Source organism: Chelon labrosus, assembly GCF_963514085.1.
Source record: "Chelon labrosus genome assembly, chromosome: 15".
Taxonomy (NCBI): Eukaryota; Metazoa; Chordata; class Actinopteri; order Mugiliformes; family Mugilidae; genus Chelon; species Chelon labrosus.
This window is the reverse complement of record NC_140348.1, coordinates 747,147-764,084: the sequence shown is the minus strand read 5'-3', so window position 1 is coordinate 764,084 and position 16,938 is coordinate 747,147. Positions and strand designations below refer to the sequence as shown.

The 16,938-nt window shown below is 39.9% G+C and overlaps 1 protein-coding gene across 3 annotated transcripts in view; it reads left to right on the top strand.

Annotated features, from left to right (window-relative positions):
• rasgrp3 (RAS guanyl releasing protein 3 (calcium and DAG-regulated)) overlaps positions 1–11,247 on the top strand; it is a 46,160-nt gene extending 34,913 nt beyond the window's left edge. Inside the window, exons 5-15 of one of the 3 annotated variants that reach the window (XR_014699482.1) lie at positions 3,732–3,848; positions 3,959–4,237; positions 4,951–5,031; positions 5,247–5,360; positions 5,478–5,593; positions 6,365–6,512; positions 6,742–6,778; positions 6,918–7,067; positions 7,393–7,760; positions 8,829–8,954; positions 9,191–11,247. Coding sequence is in view for 2 of the 3 variants with exons in the window: in XM_084561602.1 (XP_084417728.1) it covers positions 3,732–3,848; positions 3,959–4,237; positions 4,951–5,031; positions 5,247–5,360; positions 5,478–5,593; positions 6,365–6,512; positions 6,742–6,778; positions 6,918–7,067; positions 7,393–7,787 (1,437 nt within the window). In the remaining variant the exon portion in view is untranslated. Of the gene's footprint in view, positions 1–3,731; positions 3,849–3,958; positions 4,238–4,950; positions 5,032–5,246; positions 5,361–5,477; positions 5,594–6,364; positions 6,513–6,741; positions 6,779–6,917; positions 7,068–7,392; positions 8,378–8,828 lie in introns of those variants that run through there. The other 2 variants (XM_084561601.1, XM_084561602.1) reach the window with 2 other exon arrangements.
• Positions 11,248–16,938: the final 5,691 nt, after the last annotated feature.

The following is a 16,938-nucleotide window of genomic DNA, read 5'->3' as shown; positions in this document are numbered from 1 at the left end:
GGATTGTCCATGATGGAGAGCAGTTTGTCCAGTGCCCTCCTGTCCCTCACTGAGACAAACGTCTCCAACCCACTGCCAATAACAATAACACAACCAGCCTTTCGGATCAATTTGTCGATCCTACTGTTGAGTGCTGCGCCAACAGACTGGTAGAAAGTCTCCAGCAACTAGCTGTATACATTGAAAGACCTGAGCTTCCTCAGTCATAGGGCTGGTCTCATCAATGGGGGTGGGAGTTGGGGGGAGAGCAGAGGTTATAGGCAGGAAGGGGTAGGTGGTGAGTTGTGGATTGGCCGTTGGGGGGGGGGGGGGGGGGGGTGTAAAGACTGGGATGGTCGGGGGGTGGAGGCCCAGTAGGGGGTCCAGTGCTGAATCTATTGAAAAAGACATTCACCTCATTGGCTCTGTCTGGGCCGCTGTCCTGTTGTTTGGCCTTGATGTTGAATTTGAAGCTGGTGATCAGCTTCATGCCTCTCCACACGTCCCGGGTGTTGTTCTGCTGGAGCTTAACCTCCAGGTTCCTCCTGTATGCGTCCTTACACTCAGTCAGCTTGCTAGCTTCCCTTGAGTTGCCCATGTATCCTCTTCAACTCGTCCATATCTCCAGATCTGAAGGCCTGCTTCTTCTTCTTTAGCAGATCCTTCAAGTGGCTGGTGATCCAGGGCTTGTTGTTTGGATAACAGGACAAGTGTTTACAAGAAATGAATGAATGAATGAATTTACATTACGAAGAACATCTTATATCTTTTTGGTGATGTCTGATTTGTTATTCTAGCAATATTGCCCAGTGTTGTCAGTGGTATATACATTCATAAATGTAGACAGGTGCACTTCATCACCCATCAGAAAAGTTACCTAACCAATATTGATGGTGGATTTTTATGTGTCATAAGCAATCATGCTGGGTATCTCAGTGTTACTTTCCCATTTGTACTGAAAGAATGGATCTCAGTGGTGTCCCAATAATATGCTATGTGTCCTGCCTCTTACCATAGTTGAGACTGCAGAGAGGATTAAGGATGAAAGTGTTTAATACACTATCATCAGCTGTATTACTGTGTTCTTGGGACTGTTCATCACATAAGTATGACAGAAACATAATGAAAAGAATCTAAATTGAATTAGGCTTGATATAGAAAACTGCATCATTTTATAAAAACCTATACTATCCCTACAGTGAAGCATGGTGGTGGCAGCATTATGGAGCTGCTTCTTAGCAGCTGAGAGACTGGCCAGAACTGAAGCAAAGAAGGACAAAAGAAAACCTGCTCTGGAATGCAACAACTTGACAAATGTTCTTACTATTATTTTTATTTATTTATTTATTTATTTTAAAGTTTTAATAGAATCAAATGTTAATAATGTTTCTAAAGAAAATTGAACTTTGTCAGTACGGGTTCCTGAGTTGATTTATTATAGCCATTTAAATTATTTTATCCATTTAAATCTACAACATAATAAAATGTGTAAAAAGTGAGAAAAAGGGTGAACCACCACACACTGCATTTCCACCCAGTTTTACCCTGTATTGTTACAGTATGTTTCTGGAGGATGGGTACACTCAGCAAGGTCATTTTTACTGGTTCAATTCAATTTTATGTGATTTATATAGCGTCAATAACAATACAAATCGTCTCAAGACGCTTTACAAAACCCGGCCTGAAACCCCCAGAGCAAGCTTGAAGGTAATGGTGGCAAGGAAAAACTCCATTTTAACAGGAAGAAACCTTGAGCAGAACCCAGCTCATATGGAGGGACCCATCTGCCTAAGACAGAAGAAAGAGAGAAGAGAACAGCAAGATAAACATACATCTGTCATAGATACACATATGTGACTAAAGCGTACATGTGGAATCTTATGATACAAACTGATGATGTTAATTCAATTCAATTTTATTTATATAGCGTCAATAACAATACAAATCGTCTCAAGACGCTTTACAAAAACCCGGCCTGAAACCCCCAGAGCAAGCCTGAAGGCAACGGTGGCAAGGAAAAACTCCCTTTTAACAGGAAGAAACCTTGAGCAGAACCCAGCTCATATGGAGGGACCCATCTGCCTAAGGCCAGCCGGGTACAGACAGAAGAAAGAGAGAAGAGAACAGCAAAGAGAGAAGAGAAGAGAACAGCAAGATAAACATACATCTGTCATAGATACACATATCTGACTAAAGTGTACATGTGGAATCTTATGATACAAACTGATGATGTTACATGACAGTTTGACAATGTAAGAGGAATCATAGGCAGGTTGAAAAATTGTTCATTCAGGTAGGAGTGGATAACTGCAGGAGGCCGTGAAGACTAGGCAGGCTGATGAGACCACAACAACAAATGTAGTATGGAGCTCCACAGGAAACACACAACTCCAGGCCACAGATAGTCACAAGAAGATGGAGGAAGAGGGGAGGGGAGGGACACACAGCAGTTAACATGCTATATCGTAATAGCACAGAATTGCATGACTAGTAGTAGATAAAAGTAGATAAAACTGGAGTAATATGATCTCTCTTGCTAATTTCCTGTCAATGCTCTTGCTGCGGCATTTTGAATCAACTGGAGGCTTTTTAAAGAGCTATTTGGACAGCCAGACAGTAATGAATTATAGTAATCCAGCCTGGACGACACAAATGCATGAACTAGTTTTTCAGCATCACTCTGAGACAGGATGTTCCTAATTTTGGCGATATTACGCAGGTGAAAGAAGGCAGTCCTGGTCACTTGCTTTATGTGACATTTAAAGGACATATCCTCGTCAAATATAACACCAAGGTTTTTCACAGTAGTACTGGAGGCCAATGTAATGCCATCCAAAGAAACCACGTGATTAGATGATGAATCTCTGAGATGCTTAGGACCAAATACAATAACTTCTGTTTTGTCTGAGTTTAAGAGAAGGAAATTACAGGTCATCCAAGCCTTTATGTCTTTAAGGCATGCTTGGAGTTTAACCAGCTTATTAGTTTCATCTGGTTTCATGGATAAATATAGCTGGGCGTCATCTACATAGCAATGGAAGTTTATGCCATGTTTTCTAATAATCTTGTATAACGTGAAGAGTATTGGTCCTAGCACAGAACCCAGAGGAACTCCGTAACTTACTTTTGTACAAGTAGAGGAATCATTGTTGACATGGACAAACTGGAATCTGTCAGACAGATAGGATTCAAACCAGTCTAATGCAGTTCCTTTAATCTTGATCTCACTTTCAAGTCCCTGTAGTAAAATATTATGATCAATAGTGTCAAATGCAGCACTAAGATCTAGCAGAACAAGTATAGAGACAAGTCCACTGTCTGAAGCCAAGAGGAGATCGTTGGTAACTTTAACTGGTTGGTTTCTTCAGTTCACCAGGACTTTTTCCACCTGATCTGCCAGTGGTGGATGCAAAACAAAAGTAATGTACCACTCTTTAAAAATACTCCCTTACAGTACATCTTAAGTACGTGATTACATACAGCAAAATTACTAAAAAGATGGTCCAGATGACTGCATTTTCACCCAGAAATGATTTATAATTTAGACAATTTATTTATTTTATCCACCATAATTTCAATTTAGAACTTCACATTGCAAAGCAGCACTTAATTGTATACATTATTTTGGGAATATTATTCCTCTTGACCTTTTAAAATAGAACGGCACAAGACAGTACACATTCAATCGGCAGTAACAAATGAAACTGAAATTGAAAAAGAATGAACATTTCATTATGTCTGTCTTTTATCAGAAACTCCGTCACCTACAGAACTTCAACACACTGATGGCGGTGGTGGGTGGACTGAGCCATAGCTCCATTTCTCGACTAAAGGAGACTCACTCATATCTTACTCCAGAAGTTGTAAAGGTACGTTTTTTAAAAGGTGCAGCTGTTTGTAGGGTGTTCAAGTTGATATGGAACTTTTGCTTCAATTGGTCTGACACTTTTATAACAATTTAATAATCTGATAATCCCAGATCTGGAGTGAGATGACAGAGCTGGTCTCTTCCAACAACAACTACTCCTGCTACCGGAAGGTCTTCAATGAGTACCAGGGATTTAAAATCCCCATACTGGGTGTGCACCTCAAGGACCTGATCGCAATGCATGTGGTTTTTCCAGACTGGGTTGGTGACAGTAATGAGGTGAACCTTGTGAAGATGCATCAGCTTTACATGACCTTCAATGACTTGGTGTCACTGCAGAGTGCAGTCACCCAACTGGAGCCAAACATGGACCTCATCTACCTGCTAACGGTGAGGGATCACGACAGTATTGTATTTTATAGCCAAAATATTTAAGGGACCAAAATTAATACACATAACCACCCTAATAGGTTTGTACATTTGAGAAAGAAATTTGACAAATAAGTTTTACAAAGCAGATGAGAAATCGTTTATGTACAACCTCCTTTTTTGCCTTCTGTCCCTTTTGTTTGTACTTGTGGTTCAGCTTGTATTCATCGACTATCAAATCAGAAAATAATAGTGTAAGAACACTCTGCATACACAGATGCTGACTGAGAATGAATGTGCACTTCACAAACAATCAGAAATATTCAAACACTCACAACGAGTCTCCCCACTCGAGATCCAGTGAGCTACAGAGAGAACAAAGAGAGAGAGATGCGTTAGTATGACAAAGCAGTGAATTAGTAACATGGCTGTTATGTTCCATGAAACAATCAACAAATACAGATGCGCAAATAAAAATGCCCACAATGTGTGTTAAAAACCTCCTTTCACATATGTCCTTCCTGAGAGTTATTGTGACTGCTGTTAAACACGATGTTAAAAGCTCATGAAATTTTTCATAAAATGTTTCAGTCTGTTTTCAGACTAGGACTAGGAGACTAGGACCAGGATTCTCTGTAGGAGCTTTCTCGCAATAAAAACTAACTCAGTTATTCATTGCATTTTTTTTTCTATACAAATTTTACCCAAATCGTAAATTGTAATTGTATTTCCAGCTTTCTTTAGACCTTTATTACACGGAGGATGAGATTTATGAGCTGTCATTGCTAAGGGAACCACGTAACCCCAAATCGTTGGTAAGTTTCAGTTTAAACTTAATATTTATGCCAAGTTTTTACTACCAAAAGATCGCTGTTGCGATCCTGCATTTGGATAACTTGCAGATATTTACACATGTGCTGTCATTTAATCCACTCTGCAAGAAAAATAGTACTATTTACTGCACACTTCAAACTGTGTTCTCCTGATTAACAGACACTTTTTTTTATTCTTGTGTATTCCTGCTTTACAGCCTAACTCTCCTACTACTCCTAACAAGCCCCTGGCACCTCTTGACTGGGCCTCTGGTGTCTCCCCCAAACCAGATCCCTCTGTAGTCAATAAACACATTAGGAAAGTGGTACATGTGAGTAGACAAGAACCCCTTTTCAAATGATACCTTCAGAATACAAAATTTAGACATACAGTATCTCACCACGTATGACATATAATGTTAACCCATTTTTTGTTTGCTTTTGTGAAGTCTGTGTTCAGGAATTATGACCATGACCATGATGGCTATATTTCTCAGGAAGACTTTGAGAGCATTGCTGCTAACTTCCCATTCCTAGACTCGTTCTGCGTTTTGGATAAAGATCAGTGAGTGCAGAACACAATAACTGTTATTTGTGGCTGTTATTTTCACTGAGCCCAACCTACTGTTTTTATGATCATTTGGACTGGCAAGACTCAGTTTAATCACCCATGATGTACTGCATTTGCCCCTGGAGCTGAGAGCAACCAAATTCATTTGTTTTGACATCTTAAAGTCTTACACTACAAAACAACGTGTGTTTCTTTATTACATTTCCAACTGATGCTTGGTAAGTTACTTTTCCAAGCAGATTGTCTTGGTACTGTGAGAATGAAATCTCTGGAACACCTTGACAGAATTTCTTCACCTAGACTCAGGGATTATATTTTGGTGGGCAAAGGTGATTATGAATGGTAAAATGACCTTGTATCTATACAGCAGTTTTCTCCCTGTTGGTTCTCAAACTGATTTAAAGTCACAGTATGCCATTTACCCACAAGTTCACACAAGCGCACACAATTTGTGTGAACTAGCGTGTCTACCTGAGTCACAGCCGCACTAGCATGTCTTTTATCCATACCTTCTTGGGTGTAAACAGTCAAGACAATGAAGGCTATGCTAAAAGACTCTTGCCAGAACCAGCAGCTCTTGTACACTATTGCACTGCCAAGTGCTGGTGGGAGAGAGTGTAAAGGAGCTTCATATAATGTCATTTTTGTTGAGTCTTAGAAATAAATACTGCACTTACTGGAAAGAATGGAGTGTCTGTGAATCATTCTTCTGTTGCTATCTGTGCATCCTCCATTTTTCCTCTTCCTCCACTGTCTTTTTCTTAGAGATGGACTGATCAGTAAGGATGAGATGATAGCATATTTCCTTCGAGCTAACCCATTGCTCCAGTGTAAGATGGGACCGGGTTTTATCCACAACTTCCAGGAGATGACGTACCTGAAGCCCACCTTCTGTGAACATTGTGCAGGATTCGTGTGTATCACCATCACCCTGTCACTACATGTTTTATACCCCCTTAGATTGATATTGCACCATATGTGTGATCAGTCACAATGCTTATTACTTTACTATGTACAATACCAGTGGTGAATTGTTGAGACTGTGTCCTTATGATGTCCCGGTCAGGTTTGCTTTTAAAATCTTCTGACTCTCTTTATCAGCTGACATAATTTTTCCTGTCTTCACATTTCTGGCCCTGCAGCTCTGGGGGATCATCAAACAGGGTTACAAGTGCAAAGGTACAGTTTCACTAGATTTCCAAAATTAAATCATGCCTTAACAAGCCCTAAAATGTTACTGTAATACATTTATTTACTACTATATTGCTACTACCACTTGACTTGGCCATAACCTGCTGTGTCTTTATTTACTTTGCAGACTGCGGTGTAAACTGTCACAAACAATGCCGGGAGCTCCTGGTTCTGGCATGCAGGAAACTGATTCGTTGCGGCTCTCTGGGCAGCGTTTCTCCATCCAGACTGACCCACAGCTCACTGCCTAGCAGCCCTGCACTGCCCACCTGTAAAGGTCATTTTCAGCTACTTACATGTGTATACACTGAACAAATACTTTTACACATAAGAAACTAACTCCTTACAAAGCTTTTGTGTGTTTCATGTGCATTTTTAAAGCAACACATGGGAAATGTTATGGACTTCTAAACATGATGTTCACCCACTGTTTAACAGAGTCAAGATTGTAAAGCTGAATACAATACCTTAACAAGAAAATGTCTAAAATGAGATTTAGTACATTCAGTGTATGGCAAGTATATCTTATTTATTTTACATATCAGATTTTACTCAACCAGGACATAGAGCTGAGGCTAATGAGCCAATTTTCCTTCCTTCAGATGAGGACGAGGTGTTTGAGTATCCAACGGTCACATCAGTAGATCCAGCTCTGGAAACTCAGTCCATCACCCTTATGACTGGCTCAGCCCAGAGGATATCTGTGCGCCTGCAGAGGGCCACCACCAGCCAGGCCACCCAGACCGAGCCCCTGTGGGGTTGGGGGGACACAGACAGCGGTTCTCACACCTTCCCCAAAATGAAATACAGGACTCACAGGAAAACATCTAAAAATAAAGGATTTGCACGCTGGGAAAACCAGAATGACAGACAGCACCTGACAGTTTCCTCCCGATGCAGTGTGGACTCGCAGGAGAAGCCAGTCGTCACTGGAGATCGCCTGCAGAATGGGGTTACACACAGAGGGAAGGTAGGTGGCCTTGCATTTACAGTATAGCAATATACATTTAGTCATTCGATCCAGTGTGAAACACTGGGAAAAACTCAGGGTTCAGTGTCTTGCTTAAGGACTTATTTGTGCAAGTAATTCAGGAACCGGGGATAGAACCACTAACCCTCTGGTTTGTGAATAACCCACTCTACTTCCCGAGCCAAAGGCCAGGTAATGGAATACATACTGCAGCTGTAGATTTTTGTTTAACTGTGACATTTTAACATCACTAAATATTCCTGCATTTATCTTCAGACAGCATTAATTGATAGAACAACTGCTGACAGTTATATCAACCTGTCATGTAGCATCATCGGCTATATGTTGTATTTGCAACATATAGCTGCACTGACACACTTTAGTCAGACGTATATATCTATGACAGATGCATGTTTATCTTGCTCCTCCTGCTGCTCTCTCTTCTCTCTTTTCTGTCTCTACCTGGCTGACCTTAAGCAGATGGGTCCCTCCATATGAGCTGGGTTCTTCTCAAGGTTTCTTCCTGTTAAAAGGGAGTTTTTCCTTGCCACCGCAACATGCTTGCTCTGGGGGTTTCAGGATGGGTTTCAGGCTGGGTTTTGTATAATTTCTTGAGACAATTTGTATTGTCATTGATAAATAAAACTGAAATTGAATTAAACTCTGAATATAAATTGGCCATAGGTGTGAGATGGCTGCCTCTCTCTGTGTTAGCCCTGTGATAGACTGGAGACCTGTCCAGGGTGTACCCCGCCTCTTGCCCAGTGAAGCTGAGGTGTCTGTCTGATTTAGTTAGTACAACTAGCTGTACATTTTGATCCATCAGTATCTGAAGAAGCATTTAACCATTGAGTTTATTACATAGAGAATGTGGCAGATTTACTTTAACCCCTCACATTCATTCAAAACTGAGATTCTTGTAATTTACTGTAATGTCTTTTGAGTAAACAAAATGATCACAAAGATTACAATAAAAGACATGTAAGTAGATTAATTTAGTAGTAATGTTGAAGCCAGAATACCATATACACATGACTAAATGGCACTCCTCTTTCTTTTTTCCTCCAGAACAGCTGACTTGATCATGGTGGCGAGGGCCAGTGCCGGGGGTCCAAAATACCTTTGGCAGCTGGGACCTGGAAGCTCTTCTCATTGGGGGAGGTGCTGGGCTGCCTGAGGCCCCCTGTCAGTGAGGTGGAGTTATCATGTTGTCTCTAGACTTCATCACAGACGGACAAACATATTTGGATTTTGCAAATAAAGGGAAATTCAAACTTAACATTAAGGGAATCCAGCCCTACAGACATGCAGAATATTGAAGATGGACAACTCTCAAAAACTTTGGATTATTTTTTAACAATGTTTCTGAATAAACATCTGTCTTTTTGAAAACAAAACAAACAAACAAAAATAAATATTTATTCCTACAGCATCTGCATCTGGACACTGCAGCGTGGTTTACCCTACCTTCATCTTGGAGGACAAAAATGACCCATTCATGAGCTTCACAAAAAGATATTTTCAATGCCTAAATGAAAGAAAACCCAACAAAGAAATATGGTGAAATAAAGTACATATTAGTCTTCATATTTTCTTTTTTTACAGACTTGTTTGTCAGAATTAAAGGTATTTTCATGCAACCTTAAAATCAAAACACGTGACTGTTTTTAAGCCTCCAGTAACATTAAACTACCTTGTGGTTTGTGGCTTGACAGCTGCTGGGACTTGTCATCAAGCTGTGATTGGGGAGTTGATCATATTTCAAAAGTCCATCTAACAAATAAAGAGCTTCCCTGCAAGTGCTCAACTTGCACACAATGCACACTGATGATTTGTATTTGGCACAGGCAGGTCTGTGCTGCTCTCTGCTGGACACAACTGAAATGCATTGAACCTCTACTGTGACATTTAATTTTACAGTATTTTATTTGTTTGGACAGAAGAGCAGAGCAGAAAGATTTCCAAGATTTCCAAGATTACCTTTTATCAAAACAGAACAGCCAATACCAGTCACAACCAGAAGTAACGTCATACATGCTCAGCTTTTCTCTGTGGGTCAGAGTAAAGTTATATGGAACTAAAGTAACTATAAAAAAAAAAAAAAAAAAAAAACTGCTGTCCTTTGCTGCCAACCTTTTTGGGTTGTGACCCCGTTTTGACATCACAAATTTCTGGCGACCCCAGAGACATTTTTTTTTTTTTCTAGAATTAGTTTTTGATCATGTTTGTTATACTGTGTTACAAATATAGAGTAGCCAGATTACTGAACAAACAATCTCCCAAACAATGAATTATGAGAAAAGAGCTACTGCAGTTTAAACTGCCCACAGTGAAGATTTGAACAATGGAAAGTATTATTATGCTTCCGTTTCAGCTTGTCATGTCTTTTGTGCATTATTATTGTCTCTCTCAAGTCACCACATTTAATAAAATAATCTTAATGGGATGGCTGAGCTTGCTGCAGCCTTTCAAAGTCAGGTGCTGTAGTAGACAGAGCGCATCTCATCTCTGACGTCACATCCAGTCGGGAACGGTACTTTGACTTCATACACACAAGGGCTGTGTTTCCGTTATGCGGTAATTACCGGACTTTGACCGGTAAAATCTGCAGATGTCCGGTATTTTTTAACCCAGCCGGTCAAAATTTTAAATTTTATTAAAATAGGCAACTTTATTGGTCACTTTGTCAAAGAAATTTCAAGTGAGGACAAGTCAGCTCCTGCTACAGCCCCGCTCACTGATGCCACAAGTGTGCAAGGAGAAGCCACAGCTGTAATGACAGCTCTCAGCAGTTGTGGAGGCTTGAACTTCTCAGACTGCAAAGTTCTCATCAGAGATTTCAGCGAAATTTACCCAGAGTGGGCTAAACTGGCCAAGATAGTCTGCGTGATCCCTGTCTCCAGTGTGCCAGCAGAGAGAGGTTTCTCTCTGCGGAATAGCGATGGAAAAAAAGATTTGGGATGCGAATATAACCGGCTCATATAACCGGCCATCAAAGAGACTCAAGAATCATGGATCTGGACGTCTATTTAACCGGCTCAGTTGAGTCCTACCATATTTGATTGATATAAATAAACGGCACCATTCAAACATCTTACATCTCACTTGGCAGAGAAACCAGATGGACCTGACTACAGCAGCCACCACCATCATCCACAGGAAGCCAGTGGAGCTGGTTGAGGAGTTCAGATATCTGGGAACCATCTTTGACAACCTGCTGAAATTCTCCAACACTGAAGAGACTCTCAGAAGGTGCCAGCAACGTCTTTACCACCTGAGGAAACTCAGCATTCTACGGACCTTTTACTTCAGTTTTATTGAGAACATCATCACCTTCTCAATAACCTGCTGGTTCCACTCCATCAGCCTCCACAACAGAAACCAATTGCGCAGCACTGTTTCGGTCTGCACTAAGATCATTGGCCTGCCTGTAAGAACTCTTATTCACATTCATGACCAACAGACACTCAACTTGGCAGTAAAAATCACCAAATACCCCTCACATGTCCTCCACTCAGCATTTCAGTGGCTCCCCTCTGGACGACAGCTCCGCTGCCCCGCCTGCAGAACTCAGAGGAGAAAAGCCACCTTCGTCCCCAAAGCCATCTTTCTCCTCAATTCCTCCCCACACACACTCTCTTTCTCCTTGCCCCCCACCCCCATATTCACATACCAGAGACTCTTGGTTTATTTATTACCCATTCTACCTTGGCTATAACTTGTAAATATATATTCCCTGTAACTACTGTTTACTGTTTACATTTGCACTTTAGTCAATTTAATTTTACAGTCTGTTCTCCATGGACATTTTGGATAGTCATAACATTTATGGCATTGTAACTTGTATATACTTTGTATTTTGTATCTTGTTCTGTTTCAGTTTTTTGCTCCTTAAAATGTCTGTACTTGCACGTTAGCTGCTCACTTGTGCCTTAAATTGCACCCCCGGGGACAAATAAAGTTTTCTGAATCTGAATCTGAAAAAGTTACTACCCGACTTGACAGCCGCTCACTGACTTATGCACAGTGTTGGGCATGTTACTTTTAAAAAGTAATTAGTTATAGCTATTAGCAGGGTTGGGTCAGATTACTTTGAAATGTAATCCATTACTGACTACAAATTACATGGCAATTTTTGTAATCAGTAACGTAATCAGTTGGATTACCAAAAACATGTAACGTAATCTGATTACTTTTAGATTACTTCAATAAATATGCACCTTAAGTAAAAGACACCGTCACAGAATTGATCAATGAATTCTCTTTTTATTTTTCTCTTTATTATTTCATTACATCTAAGAAAACTTTTTGCTCTCAGTAAAGCATTCCTGTGTGAATGAAGTAAAAACTGTATTAACTAAAAACTTTATATTTATTACTAAGTACTTTCTTTACTCTGAACATATCCGTTTTTCAGACCATATCCTCATATCAACCTGTTTAACTCTTTTCTCACATCATATTGAATGTTTACAACTAAAAACATTCCTAAAACATTTTTCTATCTTTTCTCATATTTCTCTTTCTGAACATTTCTCATAACATTTCTCATGTCTTTCAAAATCTCAAAATAAGTCTGTAAATAAGTCTGTAAACATATCATAAAACAAAAGTGAACATGTTCTTTTTACAACATATTAGGATTTTTTCACATCTAATGTTTCAAAGCTCATTAATCAAAGGCCACAGAAACAAGTTTTCTGTTGTATCGCAACAGGAGTACTTGTTCAAAATGTTCATCTGTCAAACGGTTCCTCTGGGGTGTAAGGATGTTGCCGCCATGGCTGAAGAGCCGTTCAACAGGTGCACTCGAGGGTAAGATGGTGTTATATTTAAGAAACAGCCTCCTCACCTTTGGAAACTCATTAAGGCAGTCAAGGCTCTTGCTTGTTCCTTCTAGAAACTTTCTGACCTCGTCAGCAACACCACCTCTAACACTGGAGTTTTCTGGTCCATAACTGAAGAAATCCTCATCTGACTGCGCAGAATTTCCACTTTTGTTGGACTCAGGACTTTCATTTGGATCTAGGCGGCTTGCTTCTGATACCAACAGCTGGCGCATATCCTCTCTCTCAGGTTCTGCCAGCCACCACAAACGGAACTGTGGCATTGTTGCTGTTGCAATTTTTGTATCCTGACTGGCGAACGTCTGTACAAAGCGTTTGTCTATTGCTGCCAGGATGGTGTGAATGGCAGCACTGAAAAAGCGTGTTGAAATTCTCTGTTCACGTAGCTTCTTCTTCAGAGTAAGAAGTGTGGGTATCTACGGAAGAGTATTGCTGCCACACTGTAGAAAAAAAAAAAGGCTCAATATTATGTAATTACATGAAAGTTTCTTGTTATAACATGATATTTTTCACGTTTTAACAAGATAAGTATCACGTTATTTCATGAAATGATCACGTTATTACATGAAATTATCACGTTATTTCATGATAATGATATTTTCATGTTATAACGTGATAATTTCATGTAAAAACGTGAAAATATTTTATCTTGAAATAACATGATATTTTCACGTTATAACATGAAAATATCATTATCATGAAATAACGTGATAATTTCATGAAATAACATGATAATTTCATGTAATAACGTGATACTTATCATGTTAAAACGTGAAAAATATCATGTTATAACAAGAAACTTTCATGTAATTACATAATATTGAGCCTTTTTTTTCTACAGTGTGGCAGCAATATGCTTCCGTAGGTATCAGCAGTCCAAAGAAACATTTATTTTTTCCTTGCAGAAGGTCAAGAGCGAAAGCGAGAGGCCTCAGGACCTCTACATATTCTTTCAAGAAGGCAATCTCATGGGGCAGTAACCTGGCAACCTCCAGGCGGTCACAAATTTCCCCTAGCTGTACCTCACTGAAAGACACAACTTTTTGCACTGCATTATATTCGGAGTTCCAGCGTGTGACACATGGAACAATGAATTTCATCTTGCCTATCTCCTCAACTGCTTCAGCAGCCAGTGATGACCTGTGGGTCTTATTCCATAATGCAGAGCATTTGGCCATTGCACTGTTGTAGACTTTACGTGTTGACCCCTGTTTCAAAGCATTTGTGACATCCTTTGATCCGAATGAACTACTTGTCAAATTAATAGTTAGGCTGTCATAAACAAGTTGCATTGTTTGCATGATAAAATGTAATCAGGTAATCCCCAACAATGTAACTGTAATCTGATTACACAATTTTTGTATTGTAATCTGGTCTGATTATAGTTAGGCCTACTTGATTTTTGTAATCTGATTACGTAATCCAGATTACATGTAATCCATTACTACCCAACCCTGGCTATTAGTTACTTCTCCCAAAAAGTAACTGAATTACTCCACTATAAAAGTAACTAGGTAATGTACACTTCACGTATGTTCTTGCCTTTTACTTCAATGAGGTTAAAGTAGTGCCTATACTTCTACCTTGAAAACGGCAACTTTACCTCTAATGCTCCACACTCGCCATTGCTGCAGTCTATCTCTGATCACTTGTGTTTGTGTGTAAACAACACCCGCCCAACTGAACACTGCCCTGCCGCTGATTGGCTTGCCATGAAATCTTACCCTACCTTAGCCAATTGTCATCACTTATGCGGGCCTTTTTGGATCAAGTGACTAAGTGACTCGGCCAACCCGGCTATCAGTGAGTGATTCAGAATGATCCGAATCCCTCGAAAGATCCGGGTTTTACACTACCACTGCAGCAAAAATTCAGCTACTGCACACTTCACTGCAGCGAAAATGAGTAAAAAGTAAGTCATAGCGAACGAACTTTTTTATTTACTAATAAAATTACTAAAATGGTAGTCCAGATGTGTTTTTGTTTACTAATTGTTTTATCTGAGAATAGGCCATTTCTTCATGTTCATCTTAAAAAAGAGCATGTTTGCGCAATATTTATTTAGCTAAATAAAGAAGATACGCACGTGAATCTTTTGACGGCATTTTCAATAAAACGATTATAAACTGACATGCGTCAATATCATTCTTATATAGCCTATCATTTACATTTTAAGCTCAATGAATTTGACCGGAATTTCAGACATTTGTCCGGTAAATTGAAAATCTGCCGGTCACGTGGTCCGGCATTTTTTTTCCTAGCGGAAACCCTGCATTAAATTCAGCTTCACACCGTAGTATAGGCTATACAGTATATACACAGTATACAGTCAATGCTTCACACAGACATGCTTGCAAAAGGAACCAACCGTTTTAGAACACTCAGTGTGATCTCTGGATACTCATCTCTTGCTCCAAACCAGAATTCCTGCACTCAATGTAATCGCTGATGCGTTTTGTCATAAGACAGATAGCTGTCGCTTGTGCAGTCACGTGATCGCAGCCGTCAATCAAGATGCACTTGCTCAGATACTTTTAGACGTTGCATTTTATTTGAGTTCGATTTATATTCATGAAAAGTGAAGAATCAGTTACTAGACATTTCAGGCGACCCCATTTGAATTCCAGGCGACCCCAAGGTTGAAAAACTCTGCAGTAACCTCGCTTTAAGAAATTAAATACACAGAGAATTTTTGTGATTTTATTTGGAAAGCAAAGAGTTATGAGCCTATGAGTCTATGAGTTAGATTGTATTTGACCCCTCAGTCCAACATCTTCTAGAGTTCTCACTGGGGAAGGAGAAGTTATGGAGCTGCTTGAAAACAAGTTGGTTGGTTATTGTTGATGTAGATCTGGAATAACTGTGCTTTTATTTTAAGGAAACTGAGTAGGCATTTCAAACCATATCTTAATTCTTATACACGTGGGAAATGCGTTTTGGGCTGCAGAGTGCTTTCTTATGTTGTTGTTGTAGTGCTGTGTGTAACCACATGCAGGGATAACCTGACAACAATGGGCTGAGCAAATGCATCCATTATTTACACTCACAAACTATTTGAAAACTATTTTTAATAAATGCTGAGATGGCATTTTTTGCAATTAAGTTCATCTCCTTGCTATACTGACATAGAGGATTTGCTGGGACAGTGACAAATAAAGGTGCAGCCTATAAATCTATATCTGTCAGGGCGTTTTGTGAATTTAAATTGTCTCCTTGAGGCCCGCTAATGCTTGGCTGTCTGGTATGGGTCTGCGGACCAGTATTTGGGAATTAATGAACTAGAGTGTCTGTAGCTGCTGAGCCTTCCAGAGGAGTACCAGTTTTATCAAGCATTCAGTCTGCACTCAGTATTTTGCTTGATGACACTTTAGCATCTGGTTCAGGTGTTGAGACCAAACCTCTGGTGAATGAGGCACTGTCATGTTAATGAATCCAGGAAAATAACACATTTAGTTGACTGGTGATTTGGAGAAAGGTTGTGGAGCAATTTAACATACTTCAACATCTTAAATGTGAGTAGACTACTTCATGAACTTACATTTATCAAAACTAATTGTGACACGTACAAAAGTGTAGAGGGGACACTTGGTGGTGTTGCAAATTATGAAACGCAAAGGGAATGGGGAAACTGGAGTCAAGTGCCTTTTCAGGTGGCCAGTTCACAGGAAGTAGGTACCTACTGATAAAATGCTTTGGGACGGAGCCATACACTGATCAGACATGACGTTATGACCACCCTCCAAAACTGTTGTGACTCATCAGAGAATGGACATGGGCCTTCGGAGGGTGTGTTTGGCAACAGAATATTGTTAGTTTGGGATCTAGTGAATTTGGAGGCCAGGTCAACACCTTGTGCTGTTCTTCATGTTTTTTGAGTTGTTCCTAAACCGTTTTTGTGTATGTGTCTGTGTCGGGCTGCATCCTGCCGGGGATGGCTGCTGCCATCAAGAACTGTCATTGCTATGGGGTGGGGGTGCCTGGTCTGGTCTAGGTGGGTGGTACATGTCTAAGTAACATCCACATGAATGCCAGGTCCAAAAGTTTCCTAGCAGAATATTGTATTGTCACAAGATGGTCAGGGTTAATTACTTTCCCTGTGTTTTAAATGTTGTGGCTGATCAATACACATACAAACTTTAATCAGCCAGAAAGCAGAAAGTCTGTGTGGGTCACAGGCTCATATAACTTTCATTGTGATCATCTGCACTAAAGGGACCAATTATTTCATCACACGTAATTACTGAACTAATTCACTTTAGCTGTACTTGCTTCATCTGTTGTTCCTTCACTCCACTGTGCATTCTAGATTTCTAATGTAAGCATCATTACCA